Source organism: Schistocerca serialis, chromosome 3, assembly GCF_023864345.2.
Source record: "Schistocerca serialis cubense isolate TAMUIC-IGC-003099 chromosome 3, iqSchSeri2.2, whole genome shotgun sequence".
NCBI classification, from domain to species: Eukaryota; Metazoa; Arthropoda; class Insecta; order Orthoptera; family Acrididae; genus Schistocerca; species Schistocerca serialis.
This window is the reverse complement of record NC_064640.1, coordinates 118,550,477-118,574,147: the sequence shown is the minus strand read 5'-3', so window position 1 is coordinate 118,574,147 and position 23,671 is coordinate 118,550,477. Positions and strand designations below refer to the sequence as shown.

At 39.0% G+C, this 23,671-nt stretch overlaps 1 protein-coding gene across 1 annotated transcript in view; it reads left to right on the top strand.

Annotated features, from left to right (window-relative positions):
• Positions 1–23,671, top strand: part of LOC126470714 (dynein axonemal intermediate chain 3-like) — a 277,772-nt gene that overhangs the window by 242,565 nt on the left and 11,536 nt on the right. Inside the window, exons 12-13 of the mRNA XM_050098716.1 lie at positions 6,687–6,848; positions 8,544–9,011. Of these exons, the coding sequence (XP_049954673.1) occupies positions 6,687–6,848; positions 8,544–9,011 (630 nt within the window). The remainder of the gene's footprint in view (positions 1–6,686; positions 6,849–8,543; positions 9,012–23,671) is intronic.

Below are 23,671 nucleotides of genomic sequence, written 5' to 3'. Positions count from 1 at the left end.
AGAATTGTTAAATAGGGGTTGACTTTTGTTGACAAAAGCTTGAGATGTGAATGGGTTGTTAGTAATAAGAGACTTTCCAGCTTTTGTACGAATATGTAGTTGTAGTAGTAGTTTTATTTACCTGTTGATCAATTTGCAAGGATATTTAACATGTCATATTATTACTGCAATCATCTGCATGCACAGGCAGATTAATGTAATTTCCTTAAATCTGTGTATTGTGTTAAACACAAAAGCAGGCTATGAGTTGAGGAGATTTTGTAAATTTATCACATTTCTTGCTCTTGTTTGAAGTTAGTCAGTTGGCAATTCTGGTCCATCCTTATGCCACTCCCACTCCCAACTCTTTGCCACAGCTGTCATATCTCTATGGAGAACCAGATGCCATATCTCATGCCACTGTGAAAGCAGCCATATCGTATACTACCTCTGCTGCAATTTATGCACAGCATTTTATGTGGGCATGATCACCAACTAGCTGTCCGTCAGAATGAATGGCCACTGCCAAATTGTGGCCAAGAGAAGAGTTGACCACCCTGTGTCAGAACATGCTGCTGAGTCCAACATACTTGATTTCAATGGCTGCTTCACAAACTGTGTCATTTGGATTCTTGCCCCCAGCACCAGCTGAACTAAGCAGATGGTAGTTATCCTTGCTATACATCCTTTGCTCTCATAATCTTCCTGATCTCATTCTTCACTAATCCACTATACCCACATCCTCTATCCAACAGTCTCCCCTTTCTCTGTCTTGTCAGTCCCTTCCTAGTCCATACCTCCATGTCATAATCATGTGCTGCATGAACTCACTGGCTCCAGTGCCCATGTGTCACATTCCTGTCCAACGTTCTGCTGTCTCTCCCTCCTTCATTCGTATCCCACACATCTGCTGCCTCCCTCTGAACACTTCTCCAACCCCTCCTCCCGCTTCCCTTCTCTTTCTCCCTCTACCCACCCTACTCACCACAACCCCTCACCCCAGCCTACCTCGCAAACTCAGCAGTCCCAGCACTGTTTGCCCATCCAGCACAATGCAGCTCCACAAGCATACATGTGGTGGTGTATGTCTTTATGTATGAGGGTTGATCAAAAAGTAACGCCTCCTTTTTTGCTCCTTTAATAAAGCTCGTTAAGTGAAAATGTAGCTCTACGAGTGTGTGTGTAGCAGTTATGTATGTATATATGACAGTCAGTCAAAAAGTAATGCCTACTTTTTTCTCCTTTAATAAAGTTTGTTAAGTGAAAAAAAATTAATTTGGTGCTATTCCACAAAGCCTCTTCTCCAATCCACTGCAGTAGTAACTTTCTGTGTCAACAGATGCCCGCACTGCAGTCATTTGCAAAATGGCCAACACTGATGTTCATTTTAGACAGAGTTCGGCGATAGAATTTTTTAATGCAGATGGTTAAACATCCATTCACATTCACAAAAGACTGAAAAATGTGCATAGTGGTGCAACAGTAGCTATCAGCATTGTTAGATGATGGGTTCTTTGCTGTAATGAAGCTGGAGGGCAAAGACCATTGGCTGAAGAAATGTGGAATGGCAGACTGGTGACTGCAGCAACTCCACACAACATTCAGTGAGTCAATGATATCGTTCATGGTGGCTGCAGATGATTTTTGTTGAATCATCCTCCTCAGTAAAGGCAGTGTGATGATGATTACACAACAACTGGGATACTCAAGATTTGTGCAACATAACTACCAAGAATGTTAACCAATGAGAGTAAACAGACATGAAGAACAATTGCCTCCCAACTCCTGCAGTGCTCCTGTTTTCAAGGATAGGAGTTTCTGGGAAAAAAAATATGACTAGATACGAAACATAGCTTCTTTTAGTTGAACCAAATCATAGAGGCAGTCAATGTATGATATCACAAAAACTCACCAAAGAAGGAAAATTTCAGAAGCGTGTGATCGGCAGGGAAAGTTATGGCTACAGTATCCTGAGATGCAGAGGGTGTGATTTTGGAGCAAGGCTGCGCAATAAATGCTGTCCAGTATGTCAGAACTCTCAAACAGTTTAAAGCACATCTTCAGCAAGTTCACTCAACAAAAACTATGTTGAATGTTTTTCTTTGGAATGACAATGCAAAACCATACACCAGTTGTCACACCACTGAAGAGATTGTGAAAATTTGATGGGTACTCATCCCCCATACAGCCCTGACCTGGCACCCTCAGACTGCCATCTGTTTGTGCCAGTAAATGAAACTCATCATGAGACTCACTTTGAAGATGAGGACGCCTTGAAAACATCCATGGAAGCAGGAAACAAGACTGCATTTTACCACACTGGAATACATGCCCTTGTTAATAGATGGACCAAACCTGTGGAAATAGATGGAGATTATATTGAAAAGTCATAAACTAATTGTCAGTGTTATGGTTTTCAACCTATGTAGTTGCATTTCAAATCCTTGATAAATAAAAAGAAAAGGAGGTATTAATTTTTGACTGACCATTGTACAATCTAGCTTGTTAAAGGATTTGTCCAAAAGCTAGCAAAGTTTTCATTCTTTTTTGTGTGTCTGTTGATGTATCAATATTTGTACTATCTGGTGGATGGCCTTCTTTACTCCTAAATTATTTTCAGTTGACAAAATTGTCAAACAGAGTGTTCATCAAAATACCTTCAAGCTGTTTCTCTACCATTCTGCTCTTGAACAATGCACACAGAAAACAAACACTTAAATCTTTCTGCGCAAGCTATGATTTCTTCTATTTTATTACAATGCTCATTTCTCTCTCTGTAGGTGGGCAACAACAAAATATTTGTGCATTCAGGGCAGAAAATTGGCGGTTGAACTTTCTTGGAAAGATCCTACCACAGTGAAATATGTCTTTTTTCTAATGACTGCCACCCCAATTCACATATCATATCTGAGGTACTCTATCCCATATTTTGTGATAATGCCAAACAGGCTGCACTTCTTTCAACTTTTTAAATGTCTTCTAGCAATCCTATCTGATGCAGATCCCACACTGCACAGCAATATTCCAAAAGAGGATGGACAAACATAGTACAAGTGGGCTCTTTCATAGATCTGTTCCACCTTATCAGTGTCCTGCCAATAAGTCACAATCTTTAAATAACTTTTCCCACAAATTCATCTATGTGATGGTTGCAATTTAAGTTATTCATAATTATAATTCCAAGTATTTACTCGAATTCATAGCCTTTAGATCTGTGTGATTTATGCTGTATCCAAAATTTAGTGGATTCCTTGTAGTACTCACATGAATGAATTCACACTTTTCATTATTAATAGTCAATTGCCACTTTTCGCACCATACAGATATCTTGCCTAAATCAGTTTGCAGTTGGTTTTGGTCATCTGATGACTTTGCAAGATGGTAAATGACAGCATCATCCGCAAACAGTCTAATAGAGCAGTTCAGATTGTCTCCTAAATGATTTATATTGGTTAGGAACAGGTGAGAACCTGTAACACTTCGTTTGGGAACACCATGTATCACTTTTGTTTTACTTGATGACTTCCTGCCAACTACTATGAACTATGACTGACTTTTCTGAAAGGAAGTCACAAATCCAGTCACACAACTGACATGGTACTCCATAGGCATGCAATTTGATTAGAAGTCATTTGTGAGGAATAGCCTTCTGGAAATCTAGAAATAAGGAATCAATTTGTTATCATCTGACAATGGCACTCACTACTTCATGTGACTAAAGGGCTAGATGTGTTTCACAGGAATGATATTTTCTGAAACTGTGTTGGCTATTTGTCAATAAATCATATTCTTTGAGGCAGTTCATAATGTTTGAACACAGTATATGTTCCACAGCAAATTGACATTAGTGATATGGACTTTTAATTCTGCAGATTACTCTTATTTTCTTTCTTGAGTGTTGGTGTCCTGTGCAACTTTCCAGTCTTTAGGCATGTATTTGTTTGACAAGCAAGCAGTTGAATATGATTGCTAAGTATGGAGCTATTGTATCAGCATACTCTGAAAGTATCCTAACTGGTTTACAATCTGGACTGGAAGCTGTTTTCCTACACTGAGCATATCTACCTCATAGTTTCTAATGTTGGCAACTGTTCTTGATTCAAATTCCAGAATATTTACTTCATCATCAGAAAACTGTGTTTAGTAACTCTGTTTTAGTGGCACTGTCATAGGTAACATTACTGTTGCTATCATGCAGTGAAGGCACTGATTGTGCCTTGCTGCTGGTGCACTTTACGTATGATCAAAATCTCTTTGCATTTTCTGTCATATTTCGAGATAAAGTTTCATCTTGGACACTATTAAAAGCATATCACAGACTGAAATTCGTACTAAATTTGAAGCTTCAGTAAAACATCACCAATCTTGGAGATTTTACATTTGGCATGCTTGTTTCATTGCTCCTGCAACAGTGTTGTGACCAGTTTTGTGTACCATGGGGTATCAGTAACATCTCTTATTAATTTATTTGGCATATATCTCTCAATTGCTGACAGTACTATTTCTTTGAATTTCAGCCACATCTGGTCTATACTTACATAGCCAGTTTGGTAGGAATGGAGACTCTTTCTTGGGAAGGCATCAAGTGAATGTTTATCTGCTTTTTTTAAAATAGATATATTTTGTGTTTATTTTTGGTGTATTTGGATGGTACAGTATTCCGTGTTGCTACAATGACCTTGTGTTCATTAATCCCTGAATATGTCATGATACTTGTTACTAAGAGGTCAACAATGCTTTTGCAATAATTTTCGCTTCAAGTGACCTCCTGGACTAATTATTCAAAATAATTTTTGGAGAAACCATTCAGTACAATTTTGAAGGACATTTTTTGCCTACCACTGACTTTTAACTTAAATTTTCAGAAACATATCACCATAATTGTAGAAGTGGGGTGCCTAGTTGAAATGAGACTCAAGTTTTCTTTGAACTGTGCAGCAACTGTATCATCTGAGTTGGTGAGGGCGGGTCAATAAAAGGAATCAATCATTAACTTTTTCAGGTTGTCAATTATAACCTCTACCCATACTAACTTGCAGGAACTCTCTATTTCAATTTCTTGCCAAGGTAAACTACTTCAAACAGTGATAAACACTCCTACACCAACTGTATTTAACCTATCCTTTCATAACACCATTAAGTCCTTTCTAAAAATTTCAACTGAAACTATGTTTGGCTTTAGCCAGCTTTCAATACATATAACAATTTGAGCTTCAGTGCTTTATATTAGCTCTTGGAGCTCTGGTTCTTTCCCAACACAGCTACAACAATTTACAACCACAATGCCGAATGTTGCTAGATCTACCCTCATCCTGTGTTTACCCTGTGCCATTTTAGACTGAGGCCATTTCTGTAATCTCCCAAGACCCTCTGACCTAAAAAAAAAGGTGTAGTGGACTCCTGGCTGATTAAGCGGAACCCAAACAGCCACCACCCTATGGCCAAGTCAAGCAATCTGCAGCCTACATGGTTGTAGAACTATCTAAGCCTCTAACTGAGATCCTCTACTCAACTCTCTACCAAAGATCCACACCCCGTCCTGTTGGCATTGCTATAGATGGTGGGCCTTCATCTCACAAGCAAGATTGGCAGTCTACCACTTCAGATAGCCACCAGAAACCAGAGAGAATCTCTTCCAGTCTGAAGTGACACACATAAGAAGTACTGACATGAGCCACCACATACAGTTCGGTGCACCCAGTGCTCTTCATGGCATCCAGAAGCACCCATTCCACATCTGGGATGACTTCCCTTCACCCTGGTATACACACAGAACACACATTGGTCTTCTTCCGCTCCTTGGCTTGGTTGTGGTGTCCCTAAGAGACCCCATTGTGTGGCTAGTAGTACTCCAACCCTCTGTGTGACTGTCCAGATCTTGCGGGCAGAAAAGCTTCCTCTGAAACAGGGCAAGCAACTGCATCTGGTTCAGGATCTTCTCGGACACAGACATCACCTGAAACCTATTCATTAGACAAACTGGGGAGGCCCTTCGATCAGCCCCTTTTCATTGCTTGCCACTCCTTGGAACAACTGTCCACTTGACCAGGGATGAGCAGTCAACCTCATTGCAGGCAGTATGCGGTGCAGCCACAGTAGTGGACCAATGGGAGGAAACATGGGATGTGCTAGATCCCCATACCCAGCTCCCCACAGTGATGCCCATTGCAAACAGCATCAAGCAGCATAACTGAAGCCAGCACTGCCTGGAGCTGTGAGCAAATGGTCACCAACTCAGCTCGCATCTGAACACAGGAATCACAGTCCCTATCCATACTAAATATGGCAGAAATATACACTATGCAGTTATTAAAATGCAGAAATGGGCCTGGTAAATACAAAAACATGCCAGAAATTTAAGAATTTAAATTAAAAAATATACAGGAAAATCAAAATACGTTGTTTCTTATTAGAAGTTATGTCAACTAACAAAGTTTTATTATTTATCGTATGATGATACAGAGCTTTGATCAAATACATAATTTTAAGAGTATACAGTGTAAGAAATGACAAGCAAAATACAGGTACAAAATAAAATGTCCAAAGTATTATGCTAAATTATGTACACATTACACAAGTTCTTAGATTTCTAAGTCCAATCTGTTGTTCCAGTTGAGCCCTTCAGGTGATGCATGGTGGATGTCATTTATTGATCCCCCAAAGGCTCGTTTCGGGCATTCACCAACAATGTGATTTATTGTTTGCAGGGTAGCTCCATAGTCACAATCTGGAGATGTTGCCCAGCCTCGTCTGTGCTTCAGACATCTGCAGTTCCCTTGTCCTGTTCGGATGTGGTTGATAGTTCTCCACTGGCATCTGGGGAGCGTGAAACCTGGAACTCACATGGAAGACTTTTCAACCAGATGACCGTTGAACACTGACGATTCTTCCTACTGACTTCTCCATACTTCGTTGATGTTAAAGTCGGAGGCTTCAAGATGTTGTGCAGTTCGCCAAGGTGGTTTTCTTGACTTCAGACGCTGATGTTCTGCTATTAATATATCACTGTGTACAGGTAGCTGGGGGTTCTTCTGAGTGTTTCTCCAGATTTTCAGGAGAGCATCTGATCCTCGTAGAGCTGGAGGTTGGATGTTACTTAAAACTGGTAGCCATGCAGTTTGAGTGCTACGTATGCAGCCTGTGATAAGTTGCATTGTATAGTTGAGTTGCTCATCTATCTTGCTACAATGAGCACTGTTCATACAAGTTGGACAACAGTATTCAGCAACAGAGTATGATAGTGCCAAAGCAGTTGATCTTAGTGTTTGAGCACTGCAACCCCAGGAGGTACCAGCAAGCTTCTGAATGATATTATTACGGGTCTTCACTTTTGCGGCCACTTAGGAGAGATGTTGTCAGAAAGTTAGGGACCTAATGAGTGTTATTCCGAGGTACTTCAGTGTGCTGCAGTACTTCAAGGTTTGTCCTCGAAGTTTAACTTCTGGTTTATAGTCAGAGTGTCTATTCCGTAGGTGGAATGCTGAAGTAACAGTTTTCTGAGGGTTTAGGCGGAGGCACCATTTCCTGAAGTATGTGTCCAGGATTTCCATGTTGGCAGTTAATGTGCTTTCGGCAGTGGTGAAACTGGAGCTCTTGGTTACCAAACAGATGCCATCAGCATATATGAATTTCCTTGAGGTTGTGGTTGGCAGGTCATAAATGTATAAGTTGAAAAGGAGAGGGGCCAATACAGATCCTTGAGGTAGTCCGTCACTTACTTTGAAGACTTTGCTTCTGTCGTTATCAGAGTAAATGTGGAAATGTCTGTTGCTTAGCATGTTGTTAAGTAGGTTTGTGAGTTTCCGATACTGAATAATGCTCACAAATTTTAAGAGAATTTTAAGAGAAGGCCTTCTCGCCATATGGTGTCGTAGGCGGTGGATAGATCCAAGAAAGCAGCTATGAACTCACAAATGAAATGGTGTGCTTCAGATGTTCTGCTGCAGGGATGGAAGCTACCATCAAACTAAAGGGTCTAAAAACTGTAACTTGCTTTACAAACAAAAACAAATGCCTGTCATGATGCAATCAGCAGTGCTATGCACTAAACAGTTCTTAATATTGAATTGTGCCTGATAAATACACAAACGTGCAAGAAATTTAAGAATTCAAACCAAAAAGAACAGAGGAATATCGAAGTAAGTCATTCCTTATTAGAAGCTGTGTCAACTCACAAATGGAATGGTGTGCTTTGATGCACTGCCACAGATACAGAAGCTACCATCTTTAGTTTAGATATAATCTGTCACCAAATTGAATGTCATTTAATTTTAGGTGTGATTATACTTCCATAAATTCTTCTTCATCAAAAGGCAGCTGGTTTAACTATTTAATGCTGTCCTGTAACTGTTTTTAATGTTTGGGGTGGGTTTCGTTACCATGGAAGATTACTTGCCAACTGAGGATTGCAATGAATGAAAATGAACACTCTCTATTTAGAATTTCTGATAATAAACAGGGCACATAACTGCTTAGTTTTTAACCTTGCAAATTCAATGATACTTCTTATATTGAGGTCTTTATAATATTTTTGGATTTCAGTGCACATTTTCTCTCACTTTTAGGTTATAAAACTGAGGAATATGTTTGAACAACATGTTGAGTGCAAACGCCTATTAACATCATGGACGACAAAATGGAAAGAAAAATTTGCTGATTTTTTGAAGCAGAAAAGGAAAGAAGCTGAACGCCTCCATAAACTGAAAATGATAAAGGAAAAGGAGAAAATACGACTAGAGAAAGAAAGGCTTAAAGCCATTAAAGAAGCAGAACTTGCATTGCAGAAAAGAACAAAGCTATTAAAGTGGCAGAAAGCACAGGAAATATGGGATGCTAAACAAGAGAAACGAGCAATAGGAATACTCCTCAGTCAGAAGAACCTAGATAATGACCACCTAGAAACAGAGCAAAAGCCATTCGTGAAATTACAGGAGGAACAAAAATCCAAAAGGATAAAGCAGACAGAAGTAATAAATATGAATGAAAGTATTTATAAGGAAATACTCTCTCTGAAATTCCCTGATCTCAAAGAGGTAAGATAATTAAATTATTAATTAGATTTGAAAATAGTGATTACTAATTGAACAGATCTCTATGAGGCCAGATGGAGAAGTCTGTGTTGCTATTGTCAGTAACTTTCAAGTTTTCATATAGGAGTTATTTATTAATAACTAATTACAGCATTAATAATACAAAGAAGTTTCATCAAATGGTGATTGTGTGATACTTGATACTTAATGCAGAAAATTAAAAAGACTGAAATTCACTTTTCCTTCATATGGTGTTATGCAGAATATCAGGACGTGAAGTGACTAATGGAAGCAAGAATAAACTACTCAAAACCAAGTCTCTTTCAAAATAAGTTCTCCATTATACTTTCTTCCCTTTACTCACTTCTCTTATATTGTCTTTCCTTTATTACAATGTATGTACTTATGGAATATTCAATTACCATTCCAAAACCTTCTAATTCAATTTCTACTTTTGTGTAACATTGTGGGTGAATTTGTGGTAATTACTTTGATAGATACAGGCATATAGTTCTGGACTGGATGACATTCTAGCTGAAGGAGGGGGTGGAGGTCAAGACATATCACTCCTCTCGCAAGGCCTCAGCCATTTTGGCATAGCTAAGTTTTTTTTTTATGGACCTATAATCCTAGAGTGGAAGCTGAACATGAACTGGGGCATATGATGAAATTACTTTCAAAAGCAACACAGCAAAAGTGGTGAGGACAAACTGAAATATTCTCAGTCATAACAGATAAGACATTAATATCAATGACATTTTTTGCTATGTTCGTACATGTTGCATAATAACATAAATCAGGAGGAAACATGGTCTGTGGAATACTTTTGTTCATAGAGGTTCCAAAGTAATGGTGTTTCATTCAGATGAATAAAATCAGTGCAGTCACAAAATTATTTTGGTTAGTTTTTTTGCTTATAGAAATGTAATCAAGTTTGTGACAGTTTATAATGTGTCTGCTTCTTAAATTTCAACAAGTACATCCATGTAAGAAGCATTACAAAACTGCAATCACAGATGAAAAAAAAAAAAAAGGGTTCAAATGTGTGTGAAATCTTATGGGACTTAACTGCTAAGGTCATCAGTCCCTACGCTTACACACTACTTAACCCAAATTATCCTAAGGACAAACACACACACCCATGCCCGAGGGAGGACTCGAACCTCCAGTGGGACCAGCCTCACAGTCCATGACTGCAGCACCTTAGACCGCTCGGCTAATCCCGCACGGCTGAGAATCTGCACAGTTTGATAATGGGCTATGCACTTGCCAATTACTGTTGTAAAAGAAATCATACAAATGGAGGTACTGCTATTTTAATTAAAAGTGGGTTGAAATACAAAACTGTCAACAGTCATCATTACCTCAATGCAGAAACAGACCTTGAGGCAACAGTCATAGAAATCAGTGGTGCAAATATAGTTTTCATGTGTATCTATTGCTCTCCAAATGGAAACTCTGGGACATTTCTCAAAAAAAACGTTAAACATTACAAAATAGGATGCATGTAGGCAAAAAATCAACAGTATTATGTGAGGATTTCAACATTGATTTTATTTGAACAAGCAGGAGAAAAGAACTATTGCTCACCCTATCAAATACATTTGATTTAAAACAAATAATAACAATCCCAGCAATAATTACAAAAAAAACTGCTACTGCTCTGGGCCAAACATTTGAAAAACACAACATAAACTGCAAAGCGCATAAATACAAATTTTAGTGATTGTGAAGCCCATGTGGTAACCTTCTCAGGCTATTTATTGCCCAGCCAAAATCACAAAAGAACATTGACTGTGAGAAGGTTCAGAACACAGAGTGTAGAAACTTTCAATTACTTATCACCAAGAGGAAGGTGGAAAGAAGCTTCTCAGATGCATGGTGCCAACAAAAAGTTGGGAAAGTTTCTGACATTTTCAGCTATTATTTTGAAACAGTGTTTTCTCTCAAAACACGGGTGGTAAAGAACACAAGAATGAAACCCAAAGACATGGATAACAAGAGGCATAAAAATCTTAAGCAACACAAAAAAGACATTGCTCATTTACAGAAAAAGCCACAACATATCTTCTCTCCTTGACAGTTATATCGCAAAATACATTCAGATATACAGGTTGGTCAGAAATAGTCTAAAAAGCATGTAAAGCTGTTGCAGGGTAGTTTGGGCTGAAAAATAACTGTTAAGAAAAATCCGATATGTTGAACTGTTTGCAAGTTAATTGGCATTGAAGTGAGCCAATCAGGTTATTGTGTACATACATTCAAGCTGCCCTCCAGAGACTGTGTCACCAAACATGTTCTCCATTTGGTTTCCTAAACAGAACAAGAGAGCGATACAAAAATTGGACATGGAATGGTAGTAAGGATCAGACCTGAGCCAAAGGCTGAGCAGTTTCATGCACTATCATCCATGCTGTGAGAACAACTGACAGTGATTGTATATGGTGGGCCACATGATTTTGCATGTACACTTGTCCTGCTACGCCTTTACAGGCATTCCAGACTGTTTCTGACTACCCCATTTCAAAGTCATATATCAGGAAAAGAAAATGGCTAATGAAGAGTTTATATCAGAGTCAGAAAATAAAAGCAAAGCAATTTGAAAAGTAATTGAGGAAACAGGGTACTTTTCCGGCTCAATATTATGTAAAAAACAACACCCATTTCTTTCAGGTACTGTTTATAATGTACATGTTTTACAGATTCTTTGTTGATATCAGGTAATGGAGCACACTTTCTAAACAAATTGAATATTTTTGAAACTGCTTAGGGTTATTAAAAAAATTACAAGGAAATTGATGCAATTTTTTCCCAAAAGGCTTCCTCAAATTGAGGTACCATTTAATCCAATGTTATACATTTGAAGGAGACCAAATTTTTACCAGATATGCATGACATGATGGCTGAGGTACTAGACATATTTAATTCCACCAATTATGTATATTACAAGGATAAAAAAAATCACATCTTACATTTTAATTTTTATAATTTTCTTCCTAATAAAAATATTATTTTTTCTATAATTTAGTTGATTCTGCAATAAAGCTTAGGTCTACTACATAAGTATGGACTATTGCAAGTTACAGAAAAATTAAAGCAATGCTTTATAAACTTTAGGAAATATTTGTACCTGAATTCTGAAAAATACAACTTATGGGAAATTGCGAATGAAGATATGAGTCCAATTAAACTGTGCCTCAGAACATTCCTGAAGCATAGTCTTCATCCTGCAGCACTTCTTCATCTTCAAGCTTCCTCTTGGCATTCCTTTTAGCACTTCTTGCTTCTTTGGTAACTTGGAGAGTGAATCTTTCAGTTTCATGCACCCGTTGTCTGTCACACGCAAGCAATTGATCTTCCATATTAGAGCCACATTTTATGCCTAAATTTCTCAGGACTTCCAACTCTCCTATCACTCCATCACTGAAACATATCACTGCATCTAGTACACCAACTTTTAATGTATTTAGTCCTACAGAAACATTCTTGGGTAATCTTTCCCATATGGCTCTGAGCACTATGGGACTTAACATCGTAGGTCATCAGTCTTTCTCATATGCAATGGTTGAAACTTTCATGTGTATTCTGAGTGCCCCCATGAAGACATTTACTATGCTTAACATGGTCACTCAGGTCTCTAAAAATTGGTTTTATTTCATTCATAACAGCCTCAGGAAGAGATTGCGTATGATGGTATATTTGACCACTTTCTTTTGCTTTTTGGTAACCACACCAAGCATCTGCTCGTTTATGGCAAAGTCCGTGAACAGGGTGGTCATCTGTGGACAACTTATGAAAGTAGATGGCCCATACAGCTTTTCTCATTGCTGTGACATCATTCAGAGGTGTGGTTCGTCTAATGGCCAGTCCATAATAACTCTGAAGAAGGTCTGTTTCAGTTTCTGTCAATCTGCTTCAGCCAGACAGAGATTTTCCATCAGATAGCAACTTTCCTTTCATTCCTCTTTGTAGCTTCCTCAATCTAGCACCCATCCTCTTTTGCACCAACATACACTTTCTTGAGCTGTTCTAGGGTCATGATTGGTCACACCTTCATGGAGCTGTGAGGCAAATCAATGTGGGGATAGGTATGGCTCTGAGGGCAGCCAACTTCGCTCATGTTTCTCTTATGCCCATTGGGTCGATCAACAGATGGGGTTTCACAAGGCATGGTCTACACCTAAACAGGCTGGGAAGGGAAGACTGGTACAGCTAATTCATGAAAGTATACGGGGTGGAGATCAGGCCACACATGGTCAAATACATGTTGTCATGGTTAGGAAAAGTAAGTCTTTTTTAGGATAAATCCAGACAACAGGTTCCCCTGCCTAAAGAATACCTCCAGCACTTTAAAAAATACTGAAACAATCACTTACAAGACAGATTTTAACACTCCAAATATCACACATACCAGATGTCACAAAGAAAAACAAACAACTGGAAAGAGTAACAGGGGCACTTCACAATAAAATACAACTATCAGAAGTTGCGCTCCAGTCTTTGAACTGCACAGTAGTTTGTGTTACTGAGCACTGGTGTAGAGGGACAGAAATCAAACATGTAGTGTTATCATCGTATGAAAGGGCAAACTCTTACTGCAGAACTGCTTCAAAGGGTGGAGGATCATGTATTTATATCAGAAAAGGAACACAGGTCAAATCAAGACATGACCTCAGTACAGCAAGTGAAGACAAACACTTTGAAATATCAGCTATTGAATTAACAGGGCTTGATATCACCAAGAAATTAATCATTTTATGTGTGTATAGATCTCCCAGTGGTAGTGTGGACACTTTTTTCAATAAATTAACAGAAGTTCTACATAAAGTCTCAAGTACAAAGGTCAACATAATTCTGTGTGGGGACGTTAACATCAACCCTAATATCATAAACAAATCCAGCAGCACCCTCATAAATATCCTACAAAGTTTGGCATGTCCCTATTGGTCAATAGTGCAACAAGGGTTACTATGACTGCATTAGTAATTGACCATGTCACCACAAATATGGACAGGGAAAAATGTGATGTAGCTGTAAAAAATCTCGGACAATCAGACCATCTCTGTCGAATAACAATAGTAAAACCAGGCATTGAATCATTCCCTAAACTACAAGCCTACAAACGACATCTATCAGAAATCAAAATAAAAGATTTTTCAAAGGAACTAGAAAAACAAAGCTGGGATTAAGTGTATAAGGAAACCAATGTGAATATGAAATTCTCTAAATTCTCCACATTGTTCAAATTGAACTTTGAAAAGGCATTTCCAAAAGTATGCATGTCTGTATCAACATCTCACGAAAACAGATGGATAACAGCAGATGTCCTCCCAAACACTTAAATATCAAAGTTCCATGAAAAAGGGTTGCAATGATCCAGAATTCTTAAATTTCTATCATAGATACAAAAAGATCTATAGGAAGGTACTGATTGCTGCAAAAATTCATTTAATGACAAAATAATACATAATGCAGAGAATAAAAGCAAAGCTGTCTGGGATGTTATAAAAAGGAAACGGGGAGAGGCAAAGAAATGCAGAATAACGTACTGCTAAGAGAGGGGGATAAGGTAATAAATGATCCACAACACTTAGCAAACTATGTAAATGAGCATTTTTCAAGTGTAGCAGAGAAGTTACAGCAAAAATTCTGGAAAACAAATATAACAGCTGTAAGTAATGTTGCACTAAATACAATGATGTTACTTCCAACCACAGAGAATGAAGTCAATAAAACTTTTCGAAAACTAAAAAATAAAAAGTCAGTAGGCTTAGTTGAAGTACCAATGTGTGTACTGAAACAGTGCATAGAGATTATACAAGGCCCCTTAACAAATATAATAAATGAATCCTTCACATCAGGGACATTTGCAGAGCAGTTAAAACAGGCAAGAATTGTACCTTTGCTTAAGAAAGGTAATGCAGAAGACATAGAAAATTACCAGCCCATTTCCCTGCTGTCACCATTCTCAAAAATAATAGAAGCAGTTATGAAAGACAGATTCATGAATTACCTGAATAAATACGAGAGTTGGAACTTTGATAGTGGCAACTATTTATTTACAGCTCGTACAAAATAGATACATGTTTCAAACTTTTACTGACCTTCAAAGTAGTCACCAGTATTGTGTATAACCCATTGCCACCAATGTGGAAGTCGTTGGATACTCTTAGCAGTGCCAGTTGTGTTGACAGTTCGAGCAGTGCAGTCTATTGCCCAACGAATTTGTAGCACTTCTGAAGTGAATGCTGTGAAGTGTTTCCTTCAGTTTAGAAATCAAGTTGAACTCACAAGGGATTAAGTCAGGGGAGTGCAGTATGTGGTATAGCACTTAGCAGCCCCATCACTCAAACAAATCGGTAACAGCTTGCACTGTACGTGCTTGAGCATTGTTCTGCAAAATGATGGTCAGGTCCTGCAGAAAGTGTCATCACTTATGTCTCTAAGCTGGTCGTAGGTTGTGTTCCAAAAATGAACAGCATAGAGACAGAAGTGATGACACTTTCTGCAAGACCTGACCATCATTTTGCAGGACAATGCTCAAGCACATACAGTGCAAGCTGTTACTGATTTGTTTGAGTGATGGGGCTGCTAAGTGCTATACCACCTACTGCTCTCCCCTGACTTAAGCCCTTGTAAGTTCAACTCAATTTCTAAACTGATGGAAACACTTCACGGCATTCCCTTCAGAACTGCTACAAATTTGTCGGTCAATATACCACGCCACTCGAACTGCCAACACAACTGGCACTGCTAAGAGTATCCTATGACTTCCATATCACTGGAAAGAGGTTACACACAACACTGGTGACTACTTTGAAGGTCAGTAAAACTTTGAAACATGTATGTATTTTGTACAAGCTGTAAATAAATAGTTGCCACTATTAAAGTTCCAACTCTCATACAATCTTTTAAGGGAATCACAGTTTGGTTTCTGAAGGGGCAAAGATACGGAGTCAGCCGTAGTAGAATTCACATAGATTGTACTTGATGTTCTTGACAAAGATGAGTGTGTCACAGGAATATTTTTGGATTTTTCTAAGGTCTCTGATATAGTTGACCACAAGATCCTATTAAATAAATTAGAAGCATTAGGAATGAGAGGGGTAGCTAATGATTGGTTTTGATCATCCCTAGCAGATAGGGTACAAAGAGTAGAGATAACACATACTTCAAATAGATCCAGAACCAACATACATTAATATAGGGGTTCCACAAAGTAGCATATTAGGACCAATACCATTCCTGATATACATCAATGACTTTCCCAGTAGTGTTACTCATGATGAATAAATTCTCTTCACTGATGACAGCAATATTATAGTCACTGAGAAAACAAGAGAACTCCTTGCCAAGAAAGCAAATGAAACTCTCAAGGAAGTTTATGATTTGTCAATAAGCAATAAAGAGACATTGAACATAAAGAAAACTAATGCCATGAATTTCAGTTTGAAGAGGGAAAATGACAGTGTTAAATTAAATGTAGATGGCACCTCTGTAGACTGTGTAACAAATGCAAAATTTCTAGGAATGAATATTGAATTGCAGTTGAAATGGTGTGAACACACAAAGGTACTTGCAAACAGAATGTCATCAGCATGCTATGCCCTTAGAATCCTATCATCAGTGTGTAACATGCAGTGTCTTTTAGTTACATGAACACAGTTTTCAAACTCCAGAAAAGAGCCATAAGAATCATAATCAAAAATGGTAGTCGAGCTCATTCTCAAGATCTGTTCAAAACACTGGGGATTTTAACTGTTCTGTGTGAATACATTTACCAGTCAGTTGTACACATCAGAAATAGCATTGGTAATTTCTGCACAAACAGTTTTGTCCATGACCATGGAACAAGAGCTAGACTCAACTTACATTTGCCAAGAAAAAATAAACATAAAATTCAAAAGAGCATTTTCCACCAAGGGAATAAAACTGTACAATAAATTACCAAAAGAGATAAAAGAAATTGCAAAAATACACTTATTTAAAAAGGCAGCTAAAAAGTGCCTGTTATGCTATACATTTTATACATTAAAGGAGTACTTGGATAAAACAGAGTAGGGGTTTGGTAAAAAAATGTTATACAAATAAATAATAATGATTATAAAACATCCAACATTCCACGTAACACCCTCACACTATGTTTTTTCCTTCTTTTTTCCTTTTCTAGAAAAACTTACCCCAAAGCCATGCATTGCACAATACTAACACCACTTCCTCTTTCAAAGCTCAACATCTCACTCATTATAGAGGGATGCTGACTCAGTTTTTCAGGATAGCAAATGGAAAATTGTGGTACAGAAAATGGCTCAGAGATCACCATGTGTGTAGTGAGAGAAGTGTTATGAAACAACGTGTGTGTAGTGTGTGCAGTGACTGATAGTGAGATATGAACAGTGGGGCATTACATTATTTAATAAGTTATTTGTAAAAAAAGTATTGTATACCAGGAGTAAATCTGATGATTGTCTCTAACTAGAAGTCTGTAAATGTATGTATATATGAATTAGTTTATTTTAAATTGGTCTAAACTTGTAAATACTTTGAAATGTCCTATATCCTTGTAAAAAGAGATCTACGCATGAATAAAGCTGCTGCTACTACTACTACTACTACTACTACTACCACTAAACATGCTACTACTACTACTACTACTACTACCACTACATATGTCCACAACACTCCAGTTTTGTTACTAAGGTATCACAATAAACATAGAACTCATTAATTTTATTGAAAGCTTTAGAGTCCCATCGCTTAGGTACTTCATATATCTAACATTATAAATGAGCACTGACCTCCAAAATATTTTTTAGAGCTCCATCACACTCCATACCTCAACTGTAACCATCATAATTCTTAGAACACTGATGTTCAATATGTCCTCTAGTATGGCAGGTGTGGCAGTACTTAGATAAGTACTCAATGTCAACAACTTTTCCATTCTCCAGAGAAATAGCACTTACAACACCATTCCAGGAATGATGTCCTCGACGTTGCCATGTCCCATCAAGTGCAACAGCAATGTCCAGTCCCTGGTTCCACTAATATTTACAGTTTCTTCTACTGCACATTTCATAGATGCTTTACACACAACCTTCAAGGCACCTAAAAGTATTTTATGTACTTGCTGAACCTACTGGGAGGAGGAGGAAGGTCCACCAAACCACAAAACATTTGAGCAGCCTTTTTTTCCTTTTCCTATTGCGCGCATTGCATACACTAACTTCAAATACACATCATACAAATTATGCCAATGTTCAAAGTCCTTTTCAAGGTAGATTTATTGCAGGATCTACACAGAACAACTAATTTTGATGCTAAACCCTTCCTGCTAATTTGTTGTTCAGTTATTTCCAGACAGCCTACACCATCACATTGTTTACATTTTGCCATTTCCTTTATCAAAGAAGATAAGATGCCCACATCATCAACAACAGATCCGCTACAAACAGCGTCATTGTTAACATAAAAATTTGAATCACCAGGAGGCGTGCCATGTGGGGGTTTCTTCCCTGAAGCACTGATACACAGGTTACTTTCAACAGTGTGGCTTGCTTTGTTTGTGGACTGGTTACCACAGAATTTCTTTTTATTCAATTTCTTGATGCATGGCATAGTTCGTATTTATTGCACACTAAAGGATATGTACTTCCACAAATATATGTAGCACTTGGGAAACAAACATTCAGTATCACCATCATCATCTTGGACAGTTTCCAGCCACTGGCTGGGTCTGTCGGGAACACAAGCCTCTCCATCGTGTTCTGTCTTTCCACCATTCCCCCTCTTCCACCTTCGTCCAGTTCTCTCCTCTTCTCATCACACATTCCTTCACTCCCTTCACCCATCTATCTCTTGGTCTTCCTCTGGGCCTCTTCCCCTCCAGTTGCAGATCAAACATCCTCTTTGGAATTCTTCCCTCATCCATTCTCTTCATGTGTCCATACCACTGCAGTCTTGATTTTTCTATCCTGTCCTGTACTGGTTCCTCCTTTAGTCTTTCCCTCACATACACATTTCGCAATCTGTCTCGTCTTGTTACACCCAACCTGCTCCTCTGGAACTTCATTTCACTAGCCTGTATTCTACTTTTGTCGCTTTTGTGCATTACCCATGTCTCACTTCCGTATGCCAATATGGGGACAAAGTAGGTTCGGTATATAATTCCCTTGGATTTCTGTAGCACCTCCTTGCTCCAAATAAGCCCCCTAATGCATTTGTAGAACTGCCCTGCTTTTCTGCACCTTTCATTTATTTCCATTGCGTTTCCCCCCTTACTTTCAATCACGCTTCCCAGGTACTTGAAGTTCTCTACCACTTGTAGTTTTTCCCCTCCACAAGTTATATCCACATTTGGCCTATTCTTCTTCCTTGTTGTGACAATTATTTCACTTTTCTTTGCAGAGAACGTTGCCTCCCATGCATGTAACTGCTCTTGCACCTCCTTCTCGCAATTTCCCCATAACATCAGGTCATCGGCGAAAAGCACTGCTTTCATTTTATGATCTCCAATTGCATCTGATACTTGCTGTAGGATTTCATCCATAACAATAATAAACAATAAAGGCGAAAGTGCACTTCCCTGTCGCAGCCCATATTCCAGCTTGAACCATGCAGTACGTTCCCTCCCCACTTTCACACAACTCTCACTTCCCTCATACATTTTTCTGACTTTTCGTGTTATCTCTTCATCTATCCCTTTTGCGTTCAGCACATCCCATAGCTTGTCCCTACAGATACTGTCATACGCCTTCTCAATATCTAAAAAGGCCATGATTAAGTCCTTCCCGTACTCATAGTGCCTTTCCTGCAGTTGCCTTACCGCAAATATGAGGTCCGTTGTTGATCTTCCCGGTCTGAAACCATACTGCTCCTCTTGCAGTCTACTTTCAATACTGCTTCTTATTCTCTTCTCCAGGATCTTTTCATAGATTTTTCCACAGTGGCATAGCAGGGTGATTCCTCTGTAGTTCTCACGTCTCCTTTTATCCCCTTTCTTGAAGATCGGGACAATAATTCCTTTCTTCCAATCCTCAGGAATTCTGTTCTCCTTCCACACCACCCTCAGCACTCTGTATAGCCACTGGGTTCGTACTTCTCCTGCTGCTCGTATCATATCCACTGTTACTTCATCCCAACCTGGTGCCTTGCCCCCTTTCATCCTCTTTATGGCTTCTTCCACTTCATTCCAAGTTAGATCATCAATTTCCCCACTATTATAATCGCCTGCTGCCTTAGGCTCTCCATCGCTGTTAGTAACCCGCTTGGCAGCATTCAACAGATCTTCAAAGTACTCCTTCTAAATCTTTTTGAGCTCATGCATTTCCTCCACAACTCTTCCATTATTATCCATGATCCTCAGGCACTCGCTTCTGTCATTCCTCTTATTTCTTACCATGGTGTAAAGTACTTTTTTGTTCCCTTCACTGTCCTCTTCTAACATTCTTGTCCATTTTTCCATCCACTTCTTCTTCTCCGCCCTTACTATGGTCTGTGCCGCTTTCTTGCTTTCCTTACCTACATCTACATCTTCATCTACATTGATACTCCGCAAGCCACCCAACGGTGTGTGGTGGAGGGCACTTTACGTGCCACTGTCATTACCTCCCTTTCCTTTTACCCTAGCTTCCTCTGTTCGGGTCTGGAACCATTCTCTGGAGGCTTTGTTCTTTCGAAGTACTGCCTCTTTACATATGTTGTTCCACCATGGGGTTTCCCTACTTCTCCTCTTTGTGCTAGTTCTTCTGTACACAGTCTCAGCTGCCTCAACTAGAGCCCTCTTAAAATCTCCCCATTCTTCTTCCACTGTTCTCTGATCTTCCTTTGGTAGCTTCTTCCTGATCAGTGTCTGGTACTGGGTCCTCCGTTCATCCTCTTTCAGCATCCATGTCTTCAACCTTTTCTCCTGTATATCTGTTGCCGTCCTATCTTTTTTCTCTCTCAGGGTGGCTACCAACAGCCGATGATCACTGTCTAAGGCCTCAGATGGAATGACCTTAACATCTGTGAGGCTGCTCATCATCTGCCTATCCACTAGTACATAGTCTACTACTGAAGTTTGGGACCAGTCCCCACTGTACCAAGTTATTTTGTGACTACTTCTCTTCTTGTACCAGGAATTTGCGATCGCCAGCCCATTCCTCTTGCAGAATTCCAGCAACAATTTTCCTTCTCTATTTCGGTTCCCCCAGTTCTCTGGTCCCATTATCTCCTCGAGTCCTTTCCTGTCTGTGCCAACATGTGCATTGAGGTCCCCTATTATAATCTGATTTCCTCCATTTAGCTGCTTTTGCATGTCATCTTCAAATTCCTCCTTCTCCTTTTTTGTACACCCCACCTGTGGGGCATAGGCTTGGATGATTTCAATGCTTTTTCCTTTCACCCGTACTCTGGCTTTTATCATTCGATCATTGATACCTTCCACCTCCTCCTGCAGACCCTCTCTGACCACTATTGCCACTCCATTTCTTCCCCTCTCATTCCCTATCCAGTACAGTTTACATCCTTTACTTAGTGGTTTTTCACCAACTCCTCTCCACCTAGTCAACTGCTTCAGCAAAACAAAAGTAAATACTAGACTGTAACTTTAAAATTTGGTATATATAAGTCATTCTTCATTTGAAACCCTATAATGTTTATATCAATGTAATCAAGAAATACTATAGAATTTAATAACGTTATAAAAAAATTCAGTTTTTCCACCATTTATAAGTAACCTGTATCCTTAAATAGGAAGAAAATAATAAAAAGGAAAATATCATCTTGAACTGTAACAACAGGAGTATTACTGACGACCAACACACTGCAGACCCCTTCAGGCAGTACTATTTTAAAATTCATACCACACTTGTCTTGTCATCAGCTAAAATAGAGGGCATGTCCTTTAAATTCACTGCTACCATCTCATCAGAATATAAGTCACACACTGTTAAAATGTGAGACATGCACTCCAAAAGCCCCACAAACTGGTAGGTCTTCTTGCTGGAGCGAGAAGCCATGGGTCAGAGGACTATGACCTATACAGGGATGAGTCAGAGCCATTTCATCCTGTCTTTGTGACTGGAAGGAGGATCACCATGGCTGGACATTTGATTTCCCAGAATGCATCTTATTTTCTGGCACTCCCAGCCCCTCTGCTCCTCCCTTTCCCCACTAGCTTATGACCTTCTGGCTCAACAGTGGGGAAACGGCTTGTAAGGGGGCAGCACATTTCTACAGTGTGTCCCCAAAAAGCTTCATTGGCTGCTATGCCAGCCTTCTCACTTCCCTGTATTCCGACATGGCCTAGAACCCAGAAGAATGCTGTGTCCTTTCCCTGGTCATATAGAAGCATCAAGGAGTCTTGTATCAATGGGAGAATCTTTTCTTCTGGGTACATCTGTGAAATCACCTATAGGGCACTGGAGGAATCAGAGCAGATGAAAAATTTCTTCCTTCTGTCACACCTCATCAGCTCCAGCGCACTCAGGGTCATTTAGACTGGATCGCTTAGACAGTAAATTCAGTTGATAGGAGAATCTTGAGGACACAGCCAGGGAAAACTACTGAGCAGCCGAGTGACTCTCTTTGTTTAGAACCATCAGTGTACACTGAACTGAAATTATGGAGATTGTATAAAACATTGGTAAAAAGATTTAAAAATAACACTAGATATAATATCTGTTGTTAAAAATTTGTCATGTAGAAAAGAATTATTAGCCTCTTGAGGAGTAAAGACAATGATTTGCTTCAACCTTGGTGTAAAACATTAATATTTCCCACACCCATATTTTAAAGGCAAATCTGCAAGAATTCCAAAAGAGCCTCACTGCTCTAACATAATTATTAAAAGTTGCTTCATAGGTGGGCAAACAGTAGTATGATGCACAGGTGATCACGGTAGGTAAAAGGTCTTGCACATTTGTACCATCAGCAGTAGCCATCTTGTGTTAAGTGGTTGTTCCATAGCTCTAGCCACAAATTCTGGGAATAGGACTGGTCCAAAGTGCCTCTGTAGCCAGCTTGATTCTTCATGGTGAACTGGGTCAAGGAGTTTCAAGTATGCTCATCGAACAGTCTCATATATTTACAATGAGAATCGAGGTGGGATCATGTAAAGTCTCTAAAAATTGGAGAAAACACTTTTTCTGCTCCCCATGTCATGTGGCTTACACATTTTAAAATACTGCATGCTTTGAGAGACCATGATTTCATATCTCAGCAACCAACCTTCTTTTTCATCAAACATAAGGCCCAGGAACCTCATTGCATCTTTAAAAGTTATAATGATGCACCTTGTTTTAATTTCTGGGAGATTAATAACGCTTCTGGAACTGTTAAAAAGAGCATACACAGTAGAAAATTTATAAACAATGTTGTCCATCCATTTCTCAGCATCTTAATGGTTAGCTGGGACTGTTGTGTGGTTGCTGGAAAATTGGAAAAAGAACAGAAGATTGAAAACTCATCTATGGAGAAGGAGCACTGCACAGGGCTCCTTACCATGGATGCAATACCACTTATAGCTATAAAAAGATGGTCACACATCAAACATTAACTTGAGGGACACCATTCTGCTGGATAAAATGACCTGAGAGGACATTATCAGCTCAATATTTAAAATAATGTACAGACAGAATGAACTGTAGCAAAACTGTAAGACATCTCCCAAAGCCCAGTAG